At 43.6% G+C, this 17,925-nt stretch overlaps 1 protein-coding gene across 6 annotated transcripts in view; it reads right to left on the reverse strand.

Moving 5' to 3' along the window:
* The window catches only part of LOC119934279 (zinc finger protein 536-like), a 358,396-nt gene that overhangs the window by 148,862 nt on the left and 191,609 nt on the right, over positions 1-17,925 (reverse strand). Inside the window, exon 1 of one of the 6 annotated variants that reach the window (XM_038753720.1) lies at positions 13,655-13,697. The exons of the other annotated variants lie outside the window; for them this stretch is intronic. Within the exon in view, the coding sequence (XP_038609648.1) occupies positions 13,655-13,685 (31 nt within the window). The 5' untranslated portion in view covers positions 13,686-13,697. Of the gene's footprint in view, positions 1-13,654; positions 13,698-17,925 lie in introns of those variants that run through there. 6 annotated transcript variants of the gene reach the window in all.

Raw genomic sequence — 17,925 nt, forward strand, 5'->3', positions numbered from 1 at the left:
ATAGAGTAATAAATCTGTACAAATATATATATATATTTCTCAGTATATATATATACGGGTGCAGTGGGGAGGGGAAGGAGGTAGGGTGGGGGGATGGGGAGGAGGAGAGGAAAAAGGGGGCTCAGTCTGGGGAGGCCTCCTGGAGGAGGTGAGCTCCCAGTAGGGCCTTGAATGGAGGAAGAGAGCTAGCTTGGCAGAGGTGTGGAGAGAGGGCATTCCAGGCCGGGGGAAGGACGTGGACCGGGGGTCAACAGTGGGACAAGCGAGAACAAGGTACAGTGAGGAGGAAAATAACAACAACTGGAATATCCAAAATAAATAATTGAATGCAGAATCAAATAAACACATACACACAAGTGTTGAGGACAGGTGTAAATAAATATATAAGTGCTAGATAAGGTTGGTATTTTTGTATGGTGCAGGGTGTCGGGGGTTACATGGGGAAGACTTCTTGGAAGAGGTGGGATTTTAGGAAGGCCTTCATTATAGGTAAAGCTCTGATGATAAGAACTTGAGGAGGGAATTCCAGGCCAGGGAAACAGTGAACATGATGGGACAGGGCTGGGAGAATCAAGAGATAGGCTGAGTCAGGAAATTAATGTGGGCAAAATGAAGTGAACAAACTGGAGAATAGAAGGGCACAAGAGGAGATACGTAAGATTTAAGAGGGAAAGTGAGAAGTTGCAGGGGAGTGAAGGGGGGTGTCTCTTGTTTCCTGTCATAGGCATGCCCAGAAAGGCAAAGGTGGAAATAGAATCCAGGTCTTCTGACTACCACTAATTCTTATTCATTTAATTGCACTTATTGAGCACTAACTGTGTTCAGTACTAAGCACCAGGGAGAGTACAATGTAACAATAAACAGACACATTCCCTGTCCACAGTGAGCTCACACCTGATGGGATGGGGTAACTTCAAGGTTACAGGGTGTGAAGGTGCTGAGGGGATTCTCCGAGGAGGGAGGCTTGTAAGGTTAATGGAGGGCAAATGGGGTCATCAGGCATTGGGATGATAAAATCAAAGGAAAAAAATGTTTAAAAAGTTAACCTGGGCAACAGTTGGGAATAACGCGATGATATATATGCCCAACTGTGAGAGGAAGTAAGGCTACCCAGCTGTTGAGGAACAAAGGAATTCAGTTTTTGACATATTGAGTTTTAAGGTGCTGGCAAATCATCCAGGCAGAGATGTCGCAGGAGTGGGAGGAAATACGAGATTTTAAGGCAGGAAAGAAGATAAGGTTGGGGATGCAGAATTGGAAGTCAACCGTTTGGGGGTAGCTGAAATTATATGACCAGAAAAGCTCCCTGGGAGAATGAGGGCAGAGCAATTAGAGTGATATCATCTCCTATCGTAAATGACCAATGAGTCTTGGTACGATCATGAAGATTCTGAGAACAAGATCTTGCACAAAGGAGTTGATTGCTGCCTGATGGTTTGCACAGTACCACTCGCACTCTCCCAAACCTGTCAGTCCTAGCTTTTCCATAGGACAGTGGGTAAACAAGTAAGTAGACCGCAAGTAGACAAGCAAGTAGACAGCTTCTAAGGCAGGATGGCTGCCTTAGAAGCTGGCCATGTTAGCTAGGATTAGCGTCAAAGGCCCTGGATGGAGCCTTGTGGTACTACCAGAGTTGGAGAATGGGCTGAAGATAGGAAGGGTGTCGGGCATTCACATGAATACAATCCAAGGCCTCTGGATCCCATCAGTGGAAAGTAACTGATCGGTTTCCAGATGGTTTCCCAGGAATGATTACACATAACCAAGGTTTCCTAACTAGAGGAGTTATGAAAGGCCAAAGAGGAAGCAAAGGAAAGAGAAAAGGAGGAGTCAGAGTGGTCAGAAGAAAACCAAGAACGAACTAAGATAAATCCAAGGCTGGAGATAAATTCTAGGAAGAGGATGTGGTCGACAAAGTCAAAGGCAACTGCTGGGGCAAGGAGGATGAGGACAGAGTTGAAGAATGTATTAGATTCAGCCAGAAGGAGGTCTTTGAGTCTTTGATGAGCATGGTGTAGGAGAATGAAGATGAGGAAATCCAGATTACAGTGGATTCCAAAGAGAGTTGGAGGAGAGGAAATGAAGGCAGCAAGAACATGGAGTTCGTTTAAGAAACAGGATTAGGGAGATGGGGCAATGACTGGATTTCATTCAGTCGTATTTGTTGAGCACTTGCTGTGTGCAGAGCACTGTACTAGTGGGGTCAAGGGATGTTTATTTCAGTACTGAGGGGACTTCAGTTCACTTGAAGGCTACTGAAAGGGAAGAAAAAAGAAGGAAGAGATTAGAATTGGTAATAAAGAGAAGTGTGAGAGTGCCTTTCTTTAGGATGACTTCCTGGGCCCTTGAGCTCCAAGAATTGAACAGAAAACAAATATCTCCTGGTGAGAAGTTGATCTAAATTGTGAGGAGGGGAGGAACCTTGCATTTGAACAATCCTTATTCATAGAACACCTCTCTTCAGTTAGAACAAGTATTTATTGTCCCTAACACACTCATCAAAATGCAATGGCCATAAGCTTTTCTTCTACCTTTTCCCCCAGACTTATCAAAACACTAAGAAGCCACTTTATTCCACCTTATAATTGATATTTGGTTTTAGAAAAATTTTGCAACGTTTCGATCAGTGGTATTTACTGAGCACCTACTGGTCGTAGAGCACTGTAGAAGCAGTGTGGCTCAGTGGAAAGAGCACAGGCTTTGGAGTCAGAGGTCATGGGTTCAAATCCCAGCTCTGCCAATTGTCAGCTGTGTGACTTTGGGCAAGTCACTTAACTTCTCTGTGACTCAGTTACCTCATCTGTAAAATGGGGATGAAGACTGTGAGCCCCCCGTGGGACAACCTGATCACCTTATAACCTCTCCAGCACTTAGAACAGTGCTTTGCACAAAGTGCTTAATAAATGCCATTATTATTATTAAGAGTATACCAGAAACCATAGGCCTTTCTTTTAAGAGCATGTGATTTGGAAGAGAGGTATGAAAGAATGCCCCAGCAGTCACTACATTGACCACATCAGAACTCCACTGATGGCAAAGGAAGAAGAAATCTGCACACCGTTACTGATTTTTTAACTCTTTAGTGTGCCTTTGAAAATAAGCACTGCAAAGTATGAATTGAAATACTTAATGGTGACTATCTCTAAGTCTTCTAATTCTTCTACTACAACCCAACCCACACACTTCACTCCTCCAGGGCTAACCTTCTCACTGTACCTCGATCTTATAATAATGATAATAAAAATAATAATAATAATAATGACATTTATTAAGCCCTTATTATGTGAAAAGCACTGTTCTAAGTGCTGCGGATGTTACAAGGTGATCAGGTTGTCCCACGGGGGATTCACAGTTTTAATTCCCATTTTACAGATGAGGTAACTGAGGCACACAGAAGTTAAGTGACTTGTCCAAAGTCACACAGCTGACAATTGGTGGAGCCGGGATTTGAACCCCTGACCTCTAACTCAAAAGCCCGTGCTCTTTCCACTGAGCCATGCTGCTTCTCTTATCTATCTGGCTGTCGACCCTTTGCCCATGTCCTCTCTCTGGCCTGGAAAGCCCTCCCCCTTCCTCTCAAATCCGGCAGACAATTACTGTCCCTGGCCTTCAAAGCCTTATCGAAGGCACATCTCCTCCAAGGGGCCTTCCCTGACTAAGCCCCCCTTTCCTCTTCTCCCACTTCCTTCTGCATCACCCTGACTTGCTCCCTTTATTCATCCCCCTCCCGGCCCCATAGCATTTATGTACAAATCTGTAATTTATTTATACTGCTGTCTGTCCTCCTGTAGGCTGTGAACTCATTGTGGGCAGGGAATGTGTCTTTATTTTATATTCTACTCTCCCAAGCGCTTAGTACACACTAAGCACTCAAATACAATTGATGTATTGAGTGACTTTCCCCTAAAGGCACAGTTGTTGGATATAGTTTAATCAGGAAAGGAAGAAATAATCCGATGCTAAATAGCTCTTTCATAGGACCCTGAGAAAGGAAAGGGAAGCACTCTGTGTTGCGACAACCTCTGCTAGACACCTTTGTAATGCAACTTAGAATGTCAACAGCAGCCCACTTTTGACAAATCTAACATATCTGGTTCTTCTGCAAGAAGGAAGAATCACACAAGTCAATAAGGCCTCCTTGTTTCCTCACTTGGGGCCATGGGAAACCCATTTGATGGAACTCTGAAGCTGGGCTGGAAACCAAAATTGAGGCTGGAGTGGGGCCTCAGGAATAGAGTCCTAGGCCTCTGGGCCCAATCAGTGGGAAGACACTGGATAGTTCACTGAAGATCTCACAGGAGTATGAGAGATTCTTCAAACATTCCCATCTTTCCCAAGAGTATCTAGAGGAGCTCTCCTGCCTTCTCCCAAAATCCACCCCCTCCATCTGTGTATCCAACCTCATCCTTTTGCACCTTATCAAAACACTTGCCCCCTCCCTTGTTCCCTCCTTGACTGCCATCTTCAACTGTTCGCTCTCTGGGCCAGTGATGAAATTTGCCCAGAAGCTGCAGGTGGACTCAGTGACCAGCCCTCCTAGGTTACCAGGCCCATTCTGGAATCACCCAAATATCCTTTACCTCAGCTCTGCATTTAGGTATTCTGACTCTTTCGTCTGGTTTTCAAATTCCTTGTGCATAGAAGCATCATTTGGCAACTACTCTTGGATGTAGGATTTACCAAAAGCGTGTCTTTTTCAAGCTGTGTATCAACTGTGAGCTAGCTGCCTGACCTATTCCTTCGCCCCTTATCAAAACACTTGCCCCCTCCTTTTTTCCCTCCCTAATTGAATCCTCAACTTTTCTTTTTTCAATGGCTTCTCCCCCATCACTTTCAAACATGCCCATGACTCCCGTATCCTAAAAAAACCTTCCCTTGACACCACAGCTCCCTCCAGTTATCACCCCATCTCTCTCCTTCCATTCTCTCCAAACTCTTTGACTGAATTGTCTACACCTGCTATCTCAAGTTCCTCTCCTCCAATTCTTTCCTTGACCCCCCTCTAATCTGGCTTCTGTCCCCTTCACTTCACAGAAACCGCCCTCTCAAAGGTCATAATTGATCTCCTTTTTACCAAATCCAACAGCCTCTACTCCATCCTAATGTTCCTTGATCACTCAGCTGCCTTCAACACTGACAACCACCCCTTCTCTCCTTCTACGTTCCAGCCCGCATACTCTGCTCCTCTGGTGCTAACCTTCTCACTGCACCTCGATCTCACCTGTCTTGCCACCGACCCTTTACCCATTTCCTACCTCTGGCCTGGAATACCCTCCCTCCTCAAATCCTCCAAACAATCACTCTTCCCCCCTTTAAAGCCTTACTGATGGCACACCACTTCCAAGAGATCTTCCCAGATTGAGGCTTCTCTTCTCAGCTCCCCCTCCCTTCCATGTCACCTCGACTCATTCCCTTTGCTCTTCCCCCCCGCCCCACAGCACTTTATACATATATATATATATGTATATATATATATATATATGTAATCAGTAGAAATATATATAAATATATGCTAATAGATATATATATATATAAATAGAAATACATATTTCTATTTATTACTATTGATGGCTGTTTACTTGTATTGTTTTCTGTCACCCCTCTCTAGGCTGTAAGCCCATTTTGGGCAGGGATTGTCTCTATTTCTGTACTGTATTTTCCAAGCGCTTAGTACAGTGTTCTGCACACAGTAAGTGCTCAATAAATGCAATTGAATGAATGAATGAATGAAACATTATCCAACCTCAGCTTTACTGATACTGTCCTCTCCTGGTTCTCCTACTATCTCTCTGGCCACTCAATCTCCTTCTTGGGCTTCTCCTCTGCCTCCCAGCCCCTAACTGCGGCGGTCCCTCAAGGTTCACTTCTGAGTCCCCTTCTATTTTTCATCTACACCCATTCCTTTGTAGAACTCATTCACTTCCATGGCTTCCACTACCACCTTTACATGGATGATTCCCAAATCCACATCTCCAGACCTAATTTCTCTTCCTCTCTGCAGTATCTCATTTCCACCTGCCTTCAAGACATCGCCACTTGGATGTCCTCCTGTCATCTCAAACTTAACATATCCAAAAAAAACATATTCCCACACCAACCCTGTCCTCCCCTTGACTTTCCCATCACTGTAGATAGTATCACCATCTTTCCTGTCTCGCAAGCCCATAACCTTGGCATTATCCTTGACTCCTCTCTCTCATTTAACCCACATATTCAATCTATCACTAAGTCCTGGTGGTTCAACCTCCACAACGTCACTAAAATACATCCTTTCCTCTCCATCCAAGCTGTAACCTTGTTAATCAAAGCATTTATCCTTTTCCACCATGATTACTGCATCAGTAAACTTGCTGACCTCCCTGCCTCCTGTCTCTCCCCACTCCAGAGAAATAGATCGAGGATGTGTGCCAGATTAACCACCTAGTACTACACAGGCACGTGTGAGTTCTCAGTAAAAACTAGTTGATTGATGAACGTCTCCTGCCTTAGGCAAGGTATTTTTTGTGGGCAAAGAAATAACTAAGCTAACAGCTCCACCAGATCCCATATGAATCCACAGGAGTATGGTGGCCACTTAACTGGGCCTAGGGGAAAGATCAAGGAACTGGGAAGTAAAGGATGGGGGATGCTAATCCCAGCTCCATCACTTGACTCCTGTGTGACACTGGGCATACCTCAACTTTTTGTGCCTCAGTTTCTTTATCTGCTGAATGAAGATTCAAAACCTGTTCTCCTTCCTACTTAGACTATGAGCCCCAGGGGGGACAGGGACTGTGTCCACCCTGGTTATCTTAGTACTGTGCTTAGAACAGTGCACTGTAGATAGTAAATGCTTAATACCAAAATTACTATCATTAGTCAAGATAATCCAGTTATAAGCTGGTCTGTCCTGTCCAATATGGATATGGTGTCAATCAATGGTATTTACTGAGTGCTTATTGTGTGCAGAGCACTGTATACTTAGGAGAGTATAATAGAGTTGGTAGAAACATTCTCTGGCCACAAGGAGTTCGTAGTCCAGTGGAGGAGACAAACATTAAAACAAATAAATTATGGATATCTACGTAAGTGCTATGAGGCTGAGGGTGGAATGAATATCAAGTACTTTAAAGGGTACAAATCCAAGTGTATCAGACACTATTATACCGGTGTGTTCAAGTGCCCAGCCTTCCTCCATCTTTGTTTGAGCACTAATTTCCACAGCCAATTAGTGGGGCCCATATTCACAGGGCCCTATGCGGGGAGCAGCATAGTGTAATGGATAGAACATGGGCCTGGGAATCAGAAGGTCATGGGTTCTGATCTTGGCTCCACCACTTGTCTGCTGTGTGGTCTTGGGAAAGTCACTTCACTTCTCTGGGCCCCTTTTAGACTGTGAGCCTACTGTTGGGTAGGGACTGTCTCTATGTGTTGCCAACTTGTACTTCCCAAGCACTTAGTACAGTGCTCTGCACACAGTAAGCGCTTAATAAATACAATTGATTGATTGGGCCTCAGTTACCTCATTTGCAAAATGGGGATTGAGACTGTGAACCCCATGTGGGACAGGGACTGTGTCCAACCTGATTTACTCGTACCCACCCCAGTGTTAGTGCAGTGCTTGGCACATAGTAAGCGCTTAACAAGTACCACAATTATTATTATTATTATTGGAATGTAATGGCTCTGAAACAAGATCACCTTGGAGAAACACTCTAGGCTCAGGAATACTTCCTCTAAATATTCAGCGGGACATCACATTATGCAACATTCTTGTCATAATTCATTCAATCATATTTATTGAGCACTTACTGTGTACAGAGTACTGTACTAACTCAACATCACGGGTGTCTGGGATCCAGAAGGGCCATCAGTGGCCACCCTACTCTGAAGACCTCTCCCAGACTAACACCCTGGAAAAACAAAGACAGTCTCCCACCTTTTGGGCTCCAGTGGAATTTCCCCAGCCACAAGTCATAGCACATGAATCTTCCCCAAATTTGCAGGTGCTCAATGATAAAAGTTCTCCCTTTAGAAACAACTGTATAAACATGAAACTCCATCCACATGGTATAGGCCAGGAGGCCTGCGCTTGTAAAGATGCATATAAAATCTATTCACTTTCTAATGCCACCTGCGCTCACCAGTGTGTGGTCTGCAAGTGAGAGGAAAGAATGAAAGGAAATGTCAGGGATTGCATAAAGTAACAGGGCAGCTGGGAAGCGGACTTTAAAACAATCTCACAATCAAGTTCCTTGAAAAAAAAAACATTGGGAAAGCACCTAATTTTGTTGTTTTCTCCCTTCCCTCAGGCTGAGAAAGTTTCAGATTTTGGGTTCTAATCCTGTCTTTGCCACTTGTCTGCTATGTGACCTTGGGCAAGTCACTTCACTTCTCTGTACCTCAGTTTCCTCATCTGTAAAATGGGGGTTGAGATTTGTGAGCCCCATGTTGGACAGGAACTGCGTCCAACCCAATTTACTTGTATCCACCCCAGAGCTTAGTACAGTGCCCGACACACAGTAAGTACTAAGCAAATGCTAGAATTATTATTATTAAAATCTGTATGAAGGACATGTTTCATCAAATCCAAAGTCCACCTTGTTCTTCTCTAAAGGGAACAGATTTCTCCCTGTCCTCTAGGAAGATACACAGTTTCAATTCTATTGGTGAATGTCTGCAATAAAGTGACTCTAGATAAACTTTCCAGCCACTAGAAGTCTTCATGAATGATCTCAAACCCAACTGCAAAAAGTATAGCACAACTTGTATACAGTAAGGTCTTCTTAGACTATCCGGGGAAGGCATGATTTGACCCAAATCTTTCCTTGGACTTATTTGAAACAAAATTTAATAAAAACTCCTCTCCTATTTCTATCGCCTATAGTTTGGTGTCTCAATCTAGTAACTTAATCCTGATCCTCCAGGGTTCTACCTCCACCATCCTCCAGTCACCCTACCTTAAATGTATTCTCTTACCTCCTAATGAAGAAAAGCTTAGGAGTAGTGGGGGGAAAGGTAGGGGAGAACTGGGAGAGCTAGATCTTCAAGAGTTCAGTACAGATTAGGAGAAGGGCCATAAAAGGTTAAGAAGGAGGTCTTCTCATTCGGGAGAATACAGTAGTTGGCTGTCTATTCAATCTTTAACTATTATACTGGGAAGACATGGCTCAGTTACCAATATCTATCTGTGTCAATGTCAGGAAGTCAAACCTTCTCTGGTTCGAGGCTATCCTTACTAAGCAGACGAACCATATTGAAGCAGTAGGATTACTAACAAAATCTAATTTTCATGGCAGGGATTAAAATTTGAAAAATATACGGAGTCGCCATTGTATTCAAGCATTAAGATACAAGTCAAACTTTCAGTCCACGTCTGGTTAAATCCCAGCTCAGTAGCTACTTGAGTAGTGTTTTGGGGCCCTGATGACCGTACCAAAGCTGCATTGCCAACCCCTTTGCAATGATGCTAAGTAAACCTGATAATGACTCAGATAAGTTTTTGATTCTGCTTCCAGGCCAATATTACGTATTATTTGTCCTCATTGTCATCACATCTCTCACCTTAATGCTAGGCAGTCATCTGTTGGATTCAGATGTCTTTGCCCAATTTATGCCAAGTTGGCATCACATTGATTAAACCAATATCCTCTTATCTTGCAAGTCTGGGTTTCAGAAATAGAAGGCTACTGATGGTATCACTGCCCACATTTCAAGACTATGCTCTGAGTGACTAGATTCTTTCCAAACTAATTAGCAGTGTGAGGTGGAGAGGAATATAACATTGTAGTAGGCTTTGTTTGGTGTACAAGTACAGTACATCCCGCCCAATCAGTAGTGTTTGTAACTTCTTTTGAAATGAGGATTAGGCAATGTAGTGAACAAATGTCCCTTTCTACTGAGAATTTGACCTTATCTAGAGTGTGTCATCAGCTGGAGAGTCATGGCTGATGTCAGCGTCAGTGTAAAATGGCCTACACTGTTCCAAATCGGGAATCACTTCAGCAGTGACTGCATATGGAGATCCAGCACTTGAGGAGTCATAGCAAAAGAGTTAGCAAGAAATGCTTATTTGGTTAATCTCCAATGGACAGAGACAAATACCCAGCCTAGACCCCCAATATGGGCAGTAGTGGTCAGTTTGTTATATGCGCCTCAGTCATGCAGATTTCTGCTGTTCTGGGTTTGGACACAGGCTGTGAAAAGTACAAATCCAATCAGTAACAAGGTCTTGCTTCGGTTAATGTTTTACTAAGTTGTTTTCCTGTTCCACGTCAATTATAGCTTTCCTAGCCTTGACCGAAAGCAAGAGTAGCTACCAATGCTCTATGCCATCTCTAATATATTGCCAGTGTTCCACCTATTACAGGCCTGATATAATTGACATATCAGCCTCGGTGACTCTCTCAGTTTCCCTGTCTCCGAACCGGCAGCAGACGGCCCTGAATAATCTTCTCGATCTGAGTTTATGGGAAGTGAGAGGTGGATCAAAGAATGGAGGTACAGTCCCAAGCTCAACCTCCGCACAAAAAGAAAATTGGCTAAGGGTTATGTAAAACCAGAGGGCAGTTTGTTTGACCAGCAAGAGGCAAACAGAAGGTGAGGTACGGCCGTGATGGACAATTGTTGGTCCCTCTAGACTGTAAGCTCACTGTGGGCAGGGAATGTGTTTGTTTATTGTTATATCGTACTTTCCCAAGTTCTTAGTACAGTGCTCTGCACACAGTTAGTGCTCAATAATTGTGACTGAATGAATGAATATGATTGAATGAATACACTTGCAAATTTGTGGCATGCCTGGCTGGACTTCAGGAAGATAACTTAAAGCTGCACAAAGAATCAAGCTGTGGGAGTGGGTCTTTTAGGATAACTGCTGGATAATTCAAACCAGGCAAATGGGAAAGCCAAGGATCCATCTCCCTTAAGAAGAAAGCAAGGCTTATTTTATGCACTTTGCCGTATCCCAAACTGAGGCTGGCATCATGCCAAATAGCACAGTATGGAGCCAACTCTTTCCCAGGCTTCCCCCTCTATTATTCCACTAGTACTAATGAAGCAGTGTGTCCTAGTAGAAAGAGCATGGGCCAGGAAGTGAAGGGACCTGGGTTTGAATCCTGCTCTGCTACTTGTCTGCTAAGTGACCTTGGTCATCACTTATCTGTGCCTCAGTTCTCCCATCTGCAAAATGGAGATTCAGTACCTGTTCTCCTTAAAACTATGAACCCCACGTGGGACCTGGTTATCATTTACCTACTCCACTGCTTAATACAGTGTTTGGCACATAGTAAACACTTAATAAATACCACAATTATTATGATTACTGTCCAATTCATCTAGCCTCATCTGCCTGTACTTCTGAAAGTATCTTCTGGGGGCAGGGAGGGGAGAGTTATAGTTAATAGGAAGGGTGGCACTGTTCTTTCAATAATAATAATAATAATAATGATGATGGTATTTGTTAAGCACTTTCTATGTGCCAAGCACTGTTCTAGGTGCTGGGGTAGATACAAGGTAATCTGGTTGTCCCACATGGGGCTCCCAGTCTTAATCCCCATTTTACAGATGAGGTTATTGAGGCACAGAGAAGGTAAGTGACTTGCCCAAAGTCTCACAGCTGACAAGTGGTGGAGCCGGGATTAGAACCCTCGAGCTCTGATTCCCAAGCCCGTGCTCTTGTCACTAAGGCACGCTGCTTCTCTAGGCAATCAGTCAATCGATGATATTTACTGAGGATATGCTGCTTGCAAAACAGTGCCGAAAAGCACTTGAAAAGCTCAAGATAATATAGTGGGGAAGATCAGATCTCTGCCAATAAAGAGCTGTTGTTGCCAGAGGGCTTCCTGGTTACAACCCTGGTAGGAGACCTGCAGACCTGATACGATGTGGTCCGGGGTGCCGAGGGGAGTTGCAGTGGTGGTGTGCTCAATTCACAGGAACTACATGAATGACAGCCTGCACACAGACGTCTTTGTGCGGCTCCAGCCGGAGAGCATCGCCTGCACCATATTTATTGAGCACTTACTGTGTACAAAGCACTGTACTAAGCACTTGGGAGAGTACAACAATAAACAGAAGCATTCCCTGCCCACAACAAACTTATGGGATGGAAGGTGCCAAGATGGTATCATTGAGACCACACTACTCTAACTATCCAGCACTTAGAACAGTGCTTTGCACATAGTAAGCTCTTAACAAATGCCATCATTATTATCCCCAGAAATGGAATCACCTAAACTCTTCCTTGGGATGCCAAATGGCTCACATCCTCTAAACAATAAGTTCATTGCAAGCACTCAATAAATGATTTGACTGATTATCGCCAGAGCTTATCAAGAAGTGCTTCTGGAATAATGGTGATATACACTGAACTAGCCTTATTTAACTTTTGCCAACTTCAGTAGCACAAAATGGAGCACAGAACCACACTGAATATCCAAATCATGCCTTCATTCCTTCCTGCCTCAGTTTATTGCAGATGGTAGGAATCTGAACCTGGGTGCCAAAACAGGAATTTTTCAGGTAATTTTTACTTTCACATATAACTTCAACTTTATTTTTGGACTCACTGTCTACCAATCTTGTCCTCTGAAAGAAAACATAATCAATGGAGAAATTACCTGTGTTTCTAAATAAAGAGGTGTGAATCATTTCCTTATAGCACTTTATTAATTTGTAAATACCGTTATTGGATTTTGAAAGTTCTCATTTAAATGCATTGATCTATTATTGTTGGTAAATTCTAAACCCAAGTTCTTAGAGAGAAAGCTTAGCCTGGGAAGCTGTGGTTACAGAAACTTTGCCTCATAATAGACCAAATGTTTTAGACAAATGATGCATAAGAAATTACATGGTGTCCAGTTCACTAAAATGACATGTTCATGCTTAATTCAAATTAGGCAACTTTCTTTTAATAGCCATGTCAGTAGCAATAGGGAACAGGCCACCAGTGCCAATACCATTACCTTTAGAAATTACAATTTAGTGAAGAAGGCAGTTAATAGCAGCTGGCTGGAAAATGGGTAAACAACTCAACCAGCCAATAAGGGGGGAGAAAAAAAAGCATGGACTCAATATTCTAAATGTAGATGGTCATTTTTATGGGTTCAAAGAGTTCCCTTCTTCACCCTTGTGCAAATCTCAAGAATGGAGAAATTTTAAGGAGCGTTGCTGCCTTTCATGAAACCCTACCGTATTTATAGAACAATGCTTTGCCAGAGTGCAGATATTTTACAGTTGAAAAAAAAATCAGCTTCACCTCTCACTTCCCCCCTCTCAGTGGAGCAATAACCCTTAAGAACGGTCAGCTAATCAAAAAGAAATAGGTAGAACTTTTAGTAGTTATTCATGCAAGTTACTGATAAACAAGTGTTGAAAGAAATATATTACCTTCGGAGTAGGAGCCTGAGTTTACCTCCTTGATTATTTTTCTTCTGCCTTTTCAGACTGCAGTTTAGTACTGACATTAGAGCTTTATTATGAAAGAGATCAGTTGTTTTCCTAGGATTTGGATTTAAAAACCTCAAAACTTGGTCAAAAAAATCCCTTTTGGATTTAAAAGTTTCCATGTTTCGGGACAGAATTGAATTTTACTGCAAAGTTTGAAGCAAATCAGTTGAGTCACTTTTGAGTTATAGGGTTCTAAAAAATTAATATTTATGACTCTTCAATGTCTCACCTCTTTTTGCCCACTCATAATTCAAACTCATTTGGCTTTTCAAGCTTCAAATGTCCTCCATCTTGCATTCTCCAGGAGATCCAGGCCACAACTGAGATTTTAACACCATAAAATCCACACTTAAAAGACTAGGGACTTAATTCTACAGAGGGGAGGGGAGGGAGGGGCTTTCTTTTTATGGACACAATTTACCAATGACAATTAACTGCACATGCAACTAATTGTGCCTCAGGCTGGTTAATTAGGGATGCAATTGCCTAATTGTGCCATTTAAAGAAAGGGCAAGTGGTCAGTTGCCCGCACAAAATAATGGGAACCCATAGAAAGGCCTCCCCAAGAACATAGGCCCATGACCCATTAAACTGATGAACACTCAAATCTACTTTAACAATTTTTGCCCCTTCCTCCCTCTCAGTGCTGCTGAGTTCTCTTACTGCCGAGCAGATCGCCTAATTTGCTCCACACGTTTTGTCTTCTCCCACCTCCAACCTGTTATAAGAACTCAGGAGATGCCATACTGGATCAAATCAAGAATCCATGCATCCTAGGAGTATTCTGAATCGCATGAATCATTCATACAATCATATTTATCGAGTGTTTACTGTGTGCAAAGCACTATACTAAGTGCTTGGGAGAGAACAATACAACAAACAGACACATTCCCTGCCCACGAGATACCAAAGGATACTGGAAAGGACAAGGCAATGGTTGCCCTCCTTGATATGTATCTTCTTGTTTAGAGATGTGGTAATATTGCTTTTCTCCAGGAGCAAGCGTGTATTTTTCCTCTAATAGCCCATTATGAATCTCTCATCTTTGAATTTTTCCCCACCATTCTAGAACCTATTTATATTTCTCTCCTGCAGAACTTTCAGTAGTATGACATTCTTTATAATGCATTAGAATCATATTACATCCTTCTTTGGAGAAGTGGCGTAGCGTAGTCTATAGAACACAGGCCTGGGAGTTAGAAGGTCATGGGTTCTAATCCTGGTTCAGCCATTTGTCTACTGTGTGACTTCGGGCAAGTCACTTCACATCTCTTGGACTCAGTTCCCTCATCTGTAAAATGGGGATTGAGAATGTGAGCTCCACATGGGACAGGGACCGTGTCCAACCAGATTTACTTGTATCCCCCTCCAGTGCTTAGTGTAGTGCCTGGCAAAAATGTTTATGTGTTTTTATCATTTGTTCTTCTATATATCAATTTGTGTTTGCCCTACCTCTCTCGCTGGAATTTAGGCTTTTTGGAGGTAAAGACCATGTCGAGATAATCCCAAATATGGAGCAGTGCACCAGGTGGACATTTATTCAATGCTGTTGACTGATGTGACATTCCACTGATGGATTTTAGCATGTGCTTCAGTGTCCAGTCTAGGAGGCAGAGGAGAAACCTGAGTATCTCAGGGACTCCTATCTTTAAATTCTCACATAAATAAAATCTCACTGTCAGCATCATCTTGAAAAACAAAAGGCAGCTCACAGTCTCACTCTCTTGCATTTTTCTCTCCGCAGACATGCATACAGAGTTACACACACAGAGTTACACATAGCTGCACAGTGAAAAAGTGCTCAAAGAGGAATTCTGCAATCCTGGTATGGAACCTTTATTTTTAAATCCAACTCCCAGTTGCTACAGAGGAGCTACAGAGGAGCAACAGAGCAGCAAAGGAGTTCTTTGAGGGCAGGAAACACATCTGCCAACTCTGATATTGTAATAATAATAATGATGGCATTTGTTAAGCGCTTACTATGTGCAAAGCACTGTTCTAAGCTCTGAGGGGGATGGATGCAAGGTGATCAGGTTGTCCCACGTGGGACTCACAGTCTTAATCCCCATTATACAGATGTGGTAACTGAGGCTCAGAGAAGTGAAGTGACTTGCCTAAGGTCACACAGCAGACATGTGGCGGAGCCGGGATTAGAACCCATTATCTCTGACTCCCAAGCCCGTGCTCTTTCCACTGAGCCACACTGCTTCTCTGTTGTACTTTCTCAGTGTCTTAGTACAGTGCTCTGCATCCAATAAGTGCTCAATAAATACGATTTTACCACCTATGGCATGCGGTCCAGGAAGGTTCCCTTGAGCCAACCCTAGGGTCAGAAGCAAGGCCCACCCAGGTATGGTTTCTGATCTCTGAGTGCATCGCCAAGCAAGAAGTGAGAAGAAGCACCGTCTAACGGATAGAACATGGGCCTTGGCGTCAGAAAGACCTGGGCTCTAATTCTGACAATGCCATTTGTCTGCTGTGACCTTGGGCAAGTCACTTGACTTCCCTGGGCCTCATTTACCTGTAAAACGGGGATTAAGTCTGTAAAACCCACCTGGCACATGGACTGTATCCAACTTGATTAGCTTGTATCTACCCCAGCACTTGGTACAATGTCTGTAATGTAGGACGCACTTAGCAAATACCATTAAAAAAAGAGAGAAGTGATTAATCTCCTCCCTCTCAGGGTCACACCTGTAGAGTTTCCAGTACTCTACCAGTCTCGGCTATGGGAGGGAGAGTCAAGCTGAGGCCTACTCATTCCATTCCTAGCTTGGACAGTGGCTAGCGAGTGAACGGCAATCTGCTACTGGTCAAAACTCACCTGTGCTGGGCAGCAATGGCCTGGGAGAGTCGAAGGCAGAGTCTCAAGTTACCTCACGGTAGGAGACAATGGGAAATCACTTCCGTATTTTCACCAAGAAAAGGCTATGGATAGACTACCAGAATGATTGCAGGTGGAGAGCGGAGCATTCTGGGAGAGATGTGTCCAAGGTATCACTTTGGGTTGGAAACGACTCGATGGAATAAAACAAGACAAGATTAATCTCCCAGTGTTGAGGATTACAGGAAAGGTAGGACTATGGGATATGGAAGGTTTCCCTCAAGCCAACCTGGGGTGAAAAACAGAATCTGGTAGTTCAGACATTCTCCCCCTTTCCCCCTGCAGTCCCTATGTCTAGGAAACAGGGGATCTAATTGTAATCCAATTTTCAAACAGACTGGGGCTTCTGAGGGAACAGGTTCAAAATAGGCATGCCAAAATCTACCAGTGCCCTTGGAGATGAAGCTAGCTTTTCTTCATATGCACACAAGGTCAAGTGACTTACACCAAAGTTAAACCCTAATCCCACCTCTTCTTCTCTGGGGTTGCTTTTCAGTGCCAACCTTAACAACTTTTTCAGCACCCATTCCCTCTGCCAGAAGTCCAGCGTGATGCCACTGATGGGTTAGGGGCAGCAATTTTAGGAGTATGGAATGAAGGGAAGGTTAAGTGGGGTCTGAGTAGGAAGAACATCAGTAGGAAGTAGGAAGAAGGTATCAATCAATCAATCAATCATATTTATTGAGTGCTTACTGTGTGCAGAGCACTGTACTAAGCGCTTGGGAAGTACAAGTTGGCAACATATAGAGACAGTCCCTACCCAACAGTGGGCTCACAGTCTAGAAGGGGGAGACAGAGAACAAAACAAAACATTTTAACAAAATAAAATAAATAGAATAGATATGTACAAGTAAAATAGAGTAATAAATACATACAAACATATATGCATATATACAGGTGCTGTGGGGAAGGGAAGGAGGTAAGGCTGGGGGGATGGAAAGGGGGGGCAGGGGGAGAGGAAGGAAGGGGCTCAGTCTGGGAAGGCCTCCTGGAGGAGGTGAGCTCTCAGTAGGGCCTTGAAGGGAGGAAGAGAGCTAGCTTGGTGGATGTGGGGAGGGAGGGCATTCTAGGCCAGGGGGATGATGTGGGCCGGGGGTCGATGGCGGGACAGGCGAGAACGAGGCACGGTGAGGAGATTAGCAGCAGAGGATCGGAGGGTGTGGGCTGGGCTGTAGAAGGAGAGAAGGGAGGTGAGGTAGGAGGGGGCGAGGTGATGGAGAGCCTTGAAGCCGAGGGTGAGTTCTTGTACCTCTGCCTAATGGTGTGGCCCTATGAACGTCTACCTGACCAACTCCAAGGAGGTAGGACAATTCTACTCCCGACTTAATCAAGGTGCAGAAATAAGGTTTCTGAAATATTGAAAGAACTGTAGTGAGCTAGTAGAAAGATTACGGGCCTCGAAGTCAGAGAACCTGGATTCTAATCCTGGCTCCATCACTTCTCTGTTGTGTGACCATGAGAAGGGCTTAACATCACAGTGCCTCAGTTTTTTCATCTGCAATATCAGTCAATCAATCAATCAATCATACTTTCATTCATTCATTCATTCCATTTTATTTGTTGAGCGCTTACTGTGTGCAGAGCACTATACTAAGCGCTTGGGAGAATACAATATA

The sequence above is a fragment of the Tachyglossus aculeatus genome, chromosome 11, assembly GCF_015852505.1.
Source record: "Tachyglossus aculeatus isolate mTacAcu1 chromosome 11, mTacAcu1.pri, whole genome shotgun sequence".
Classification (NCBI taxonomy): Eukaryota; Metazoa; Chordata; class Mammalia; order Monotremata; family Tachyglossidae; genus Tachyglossus; species Tachyglossus aculeatus.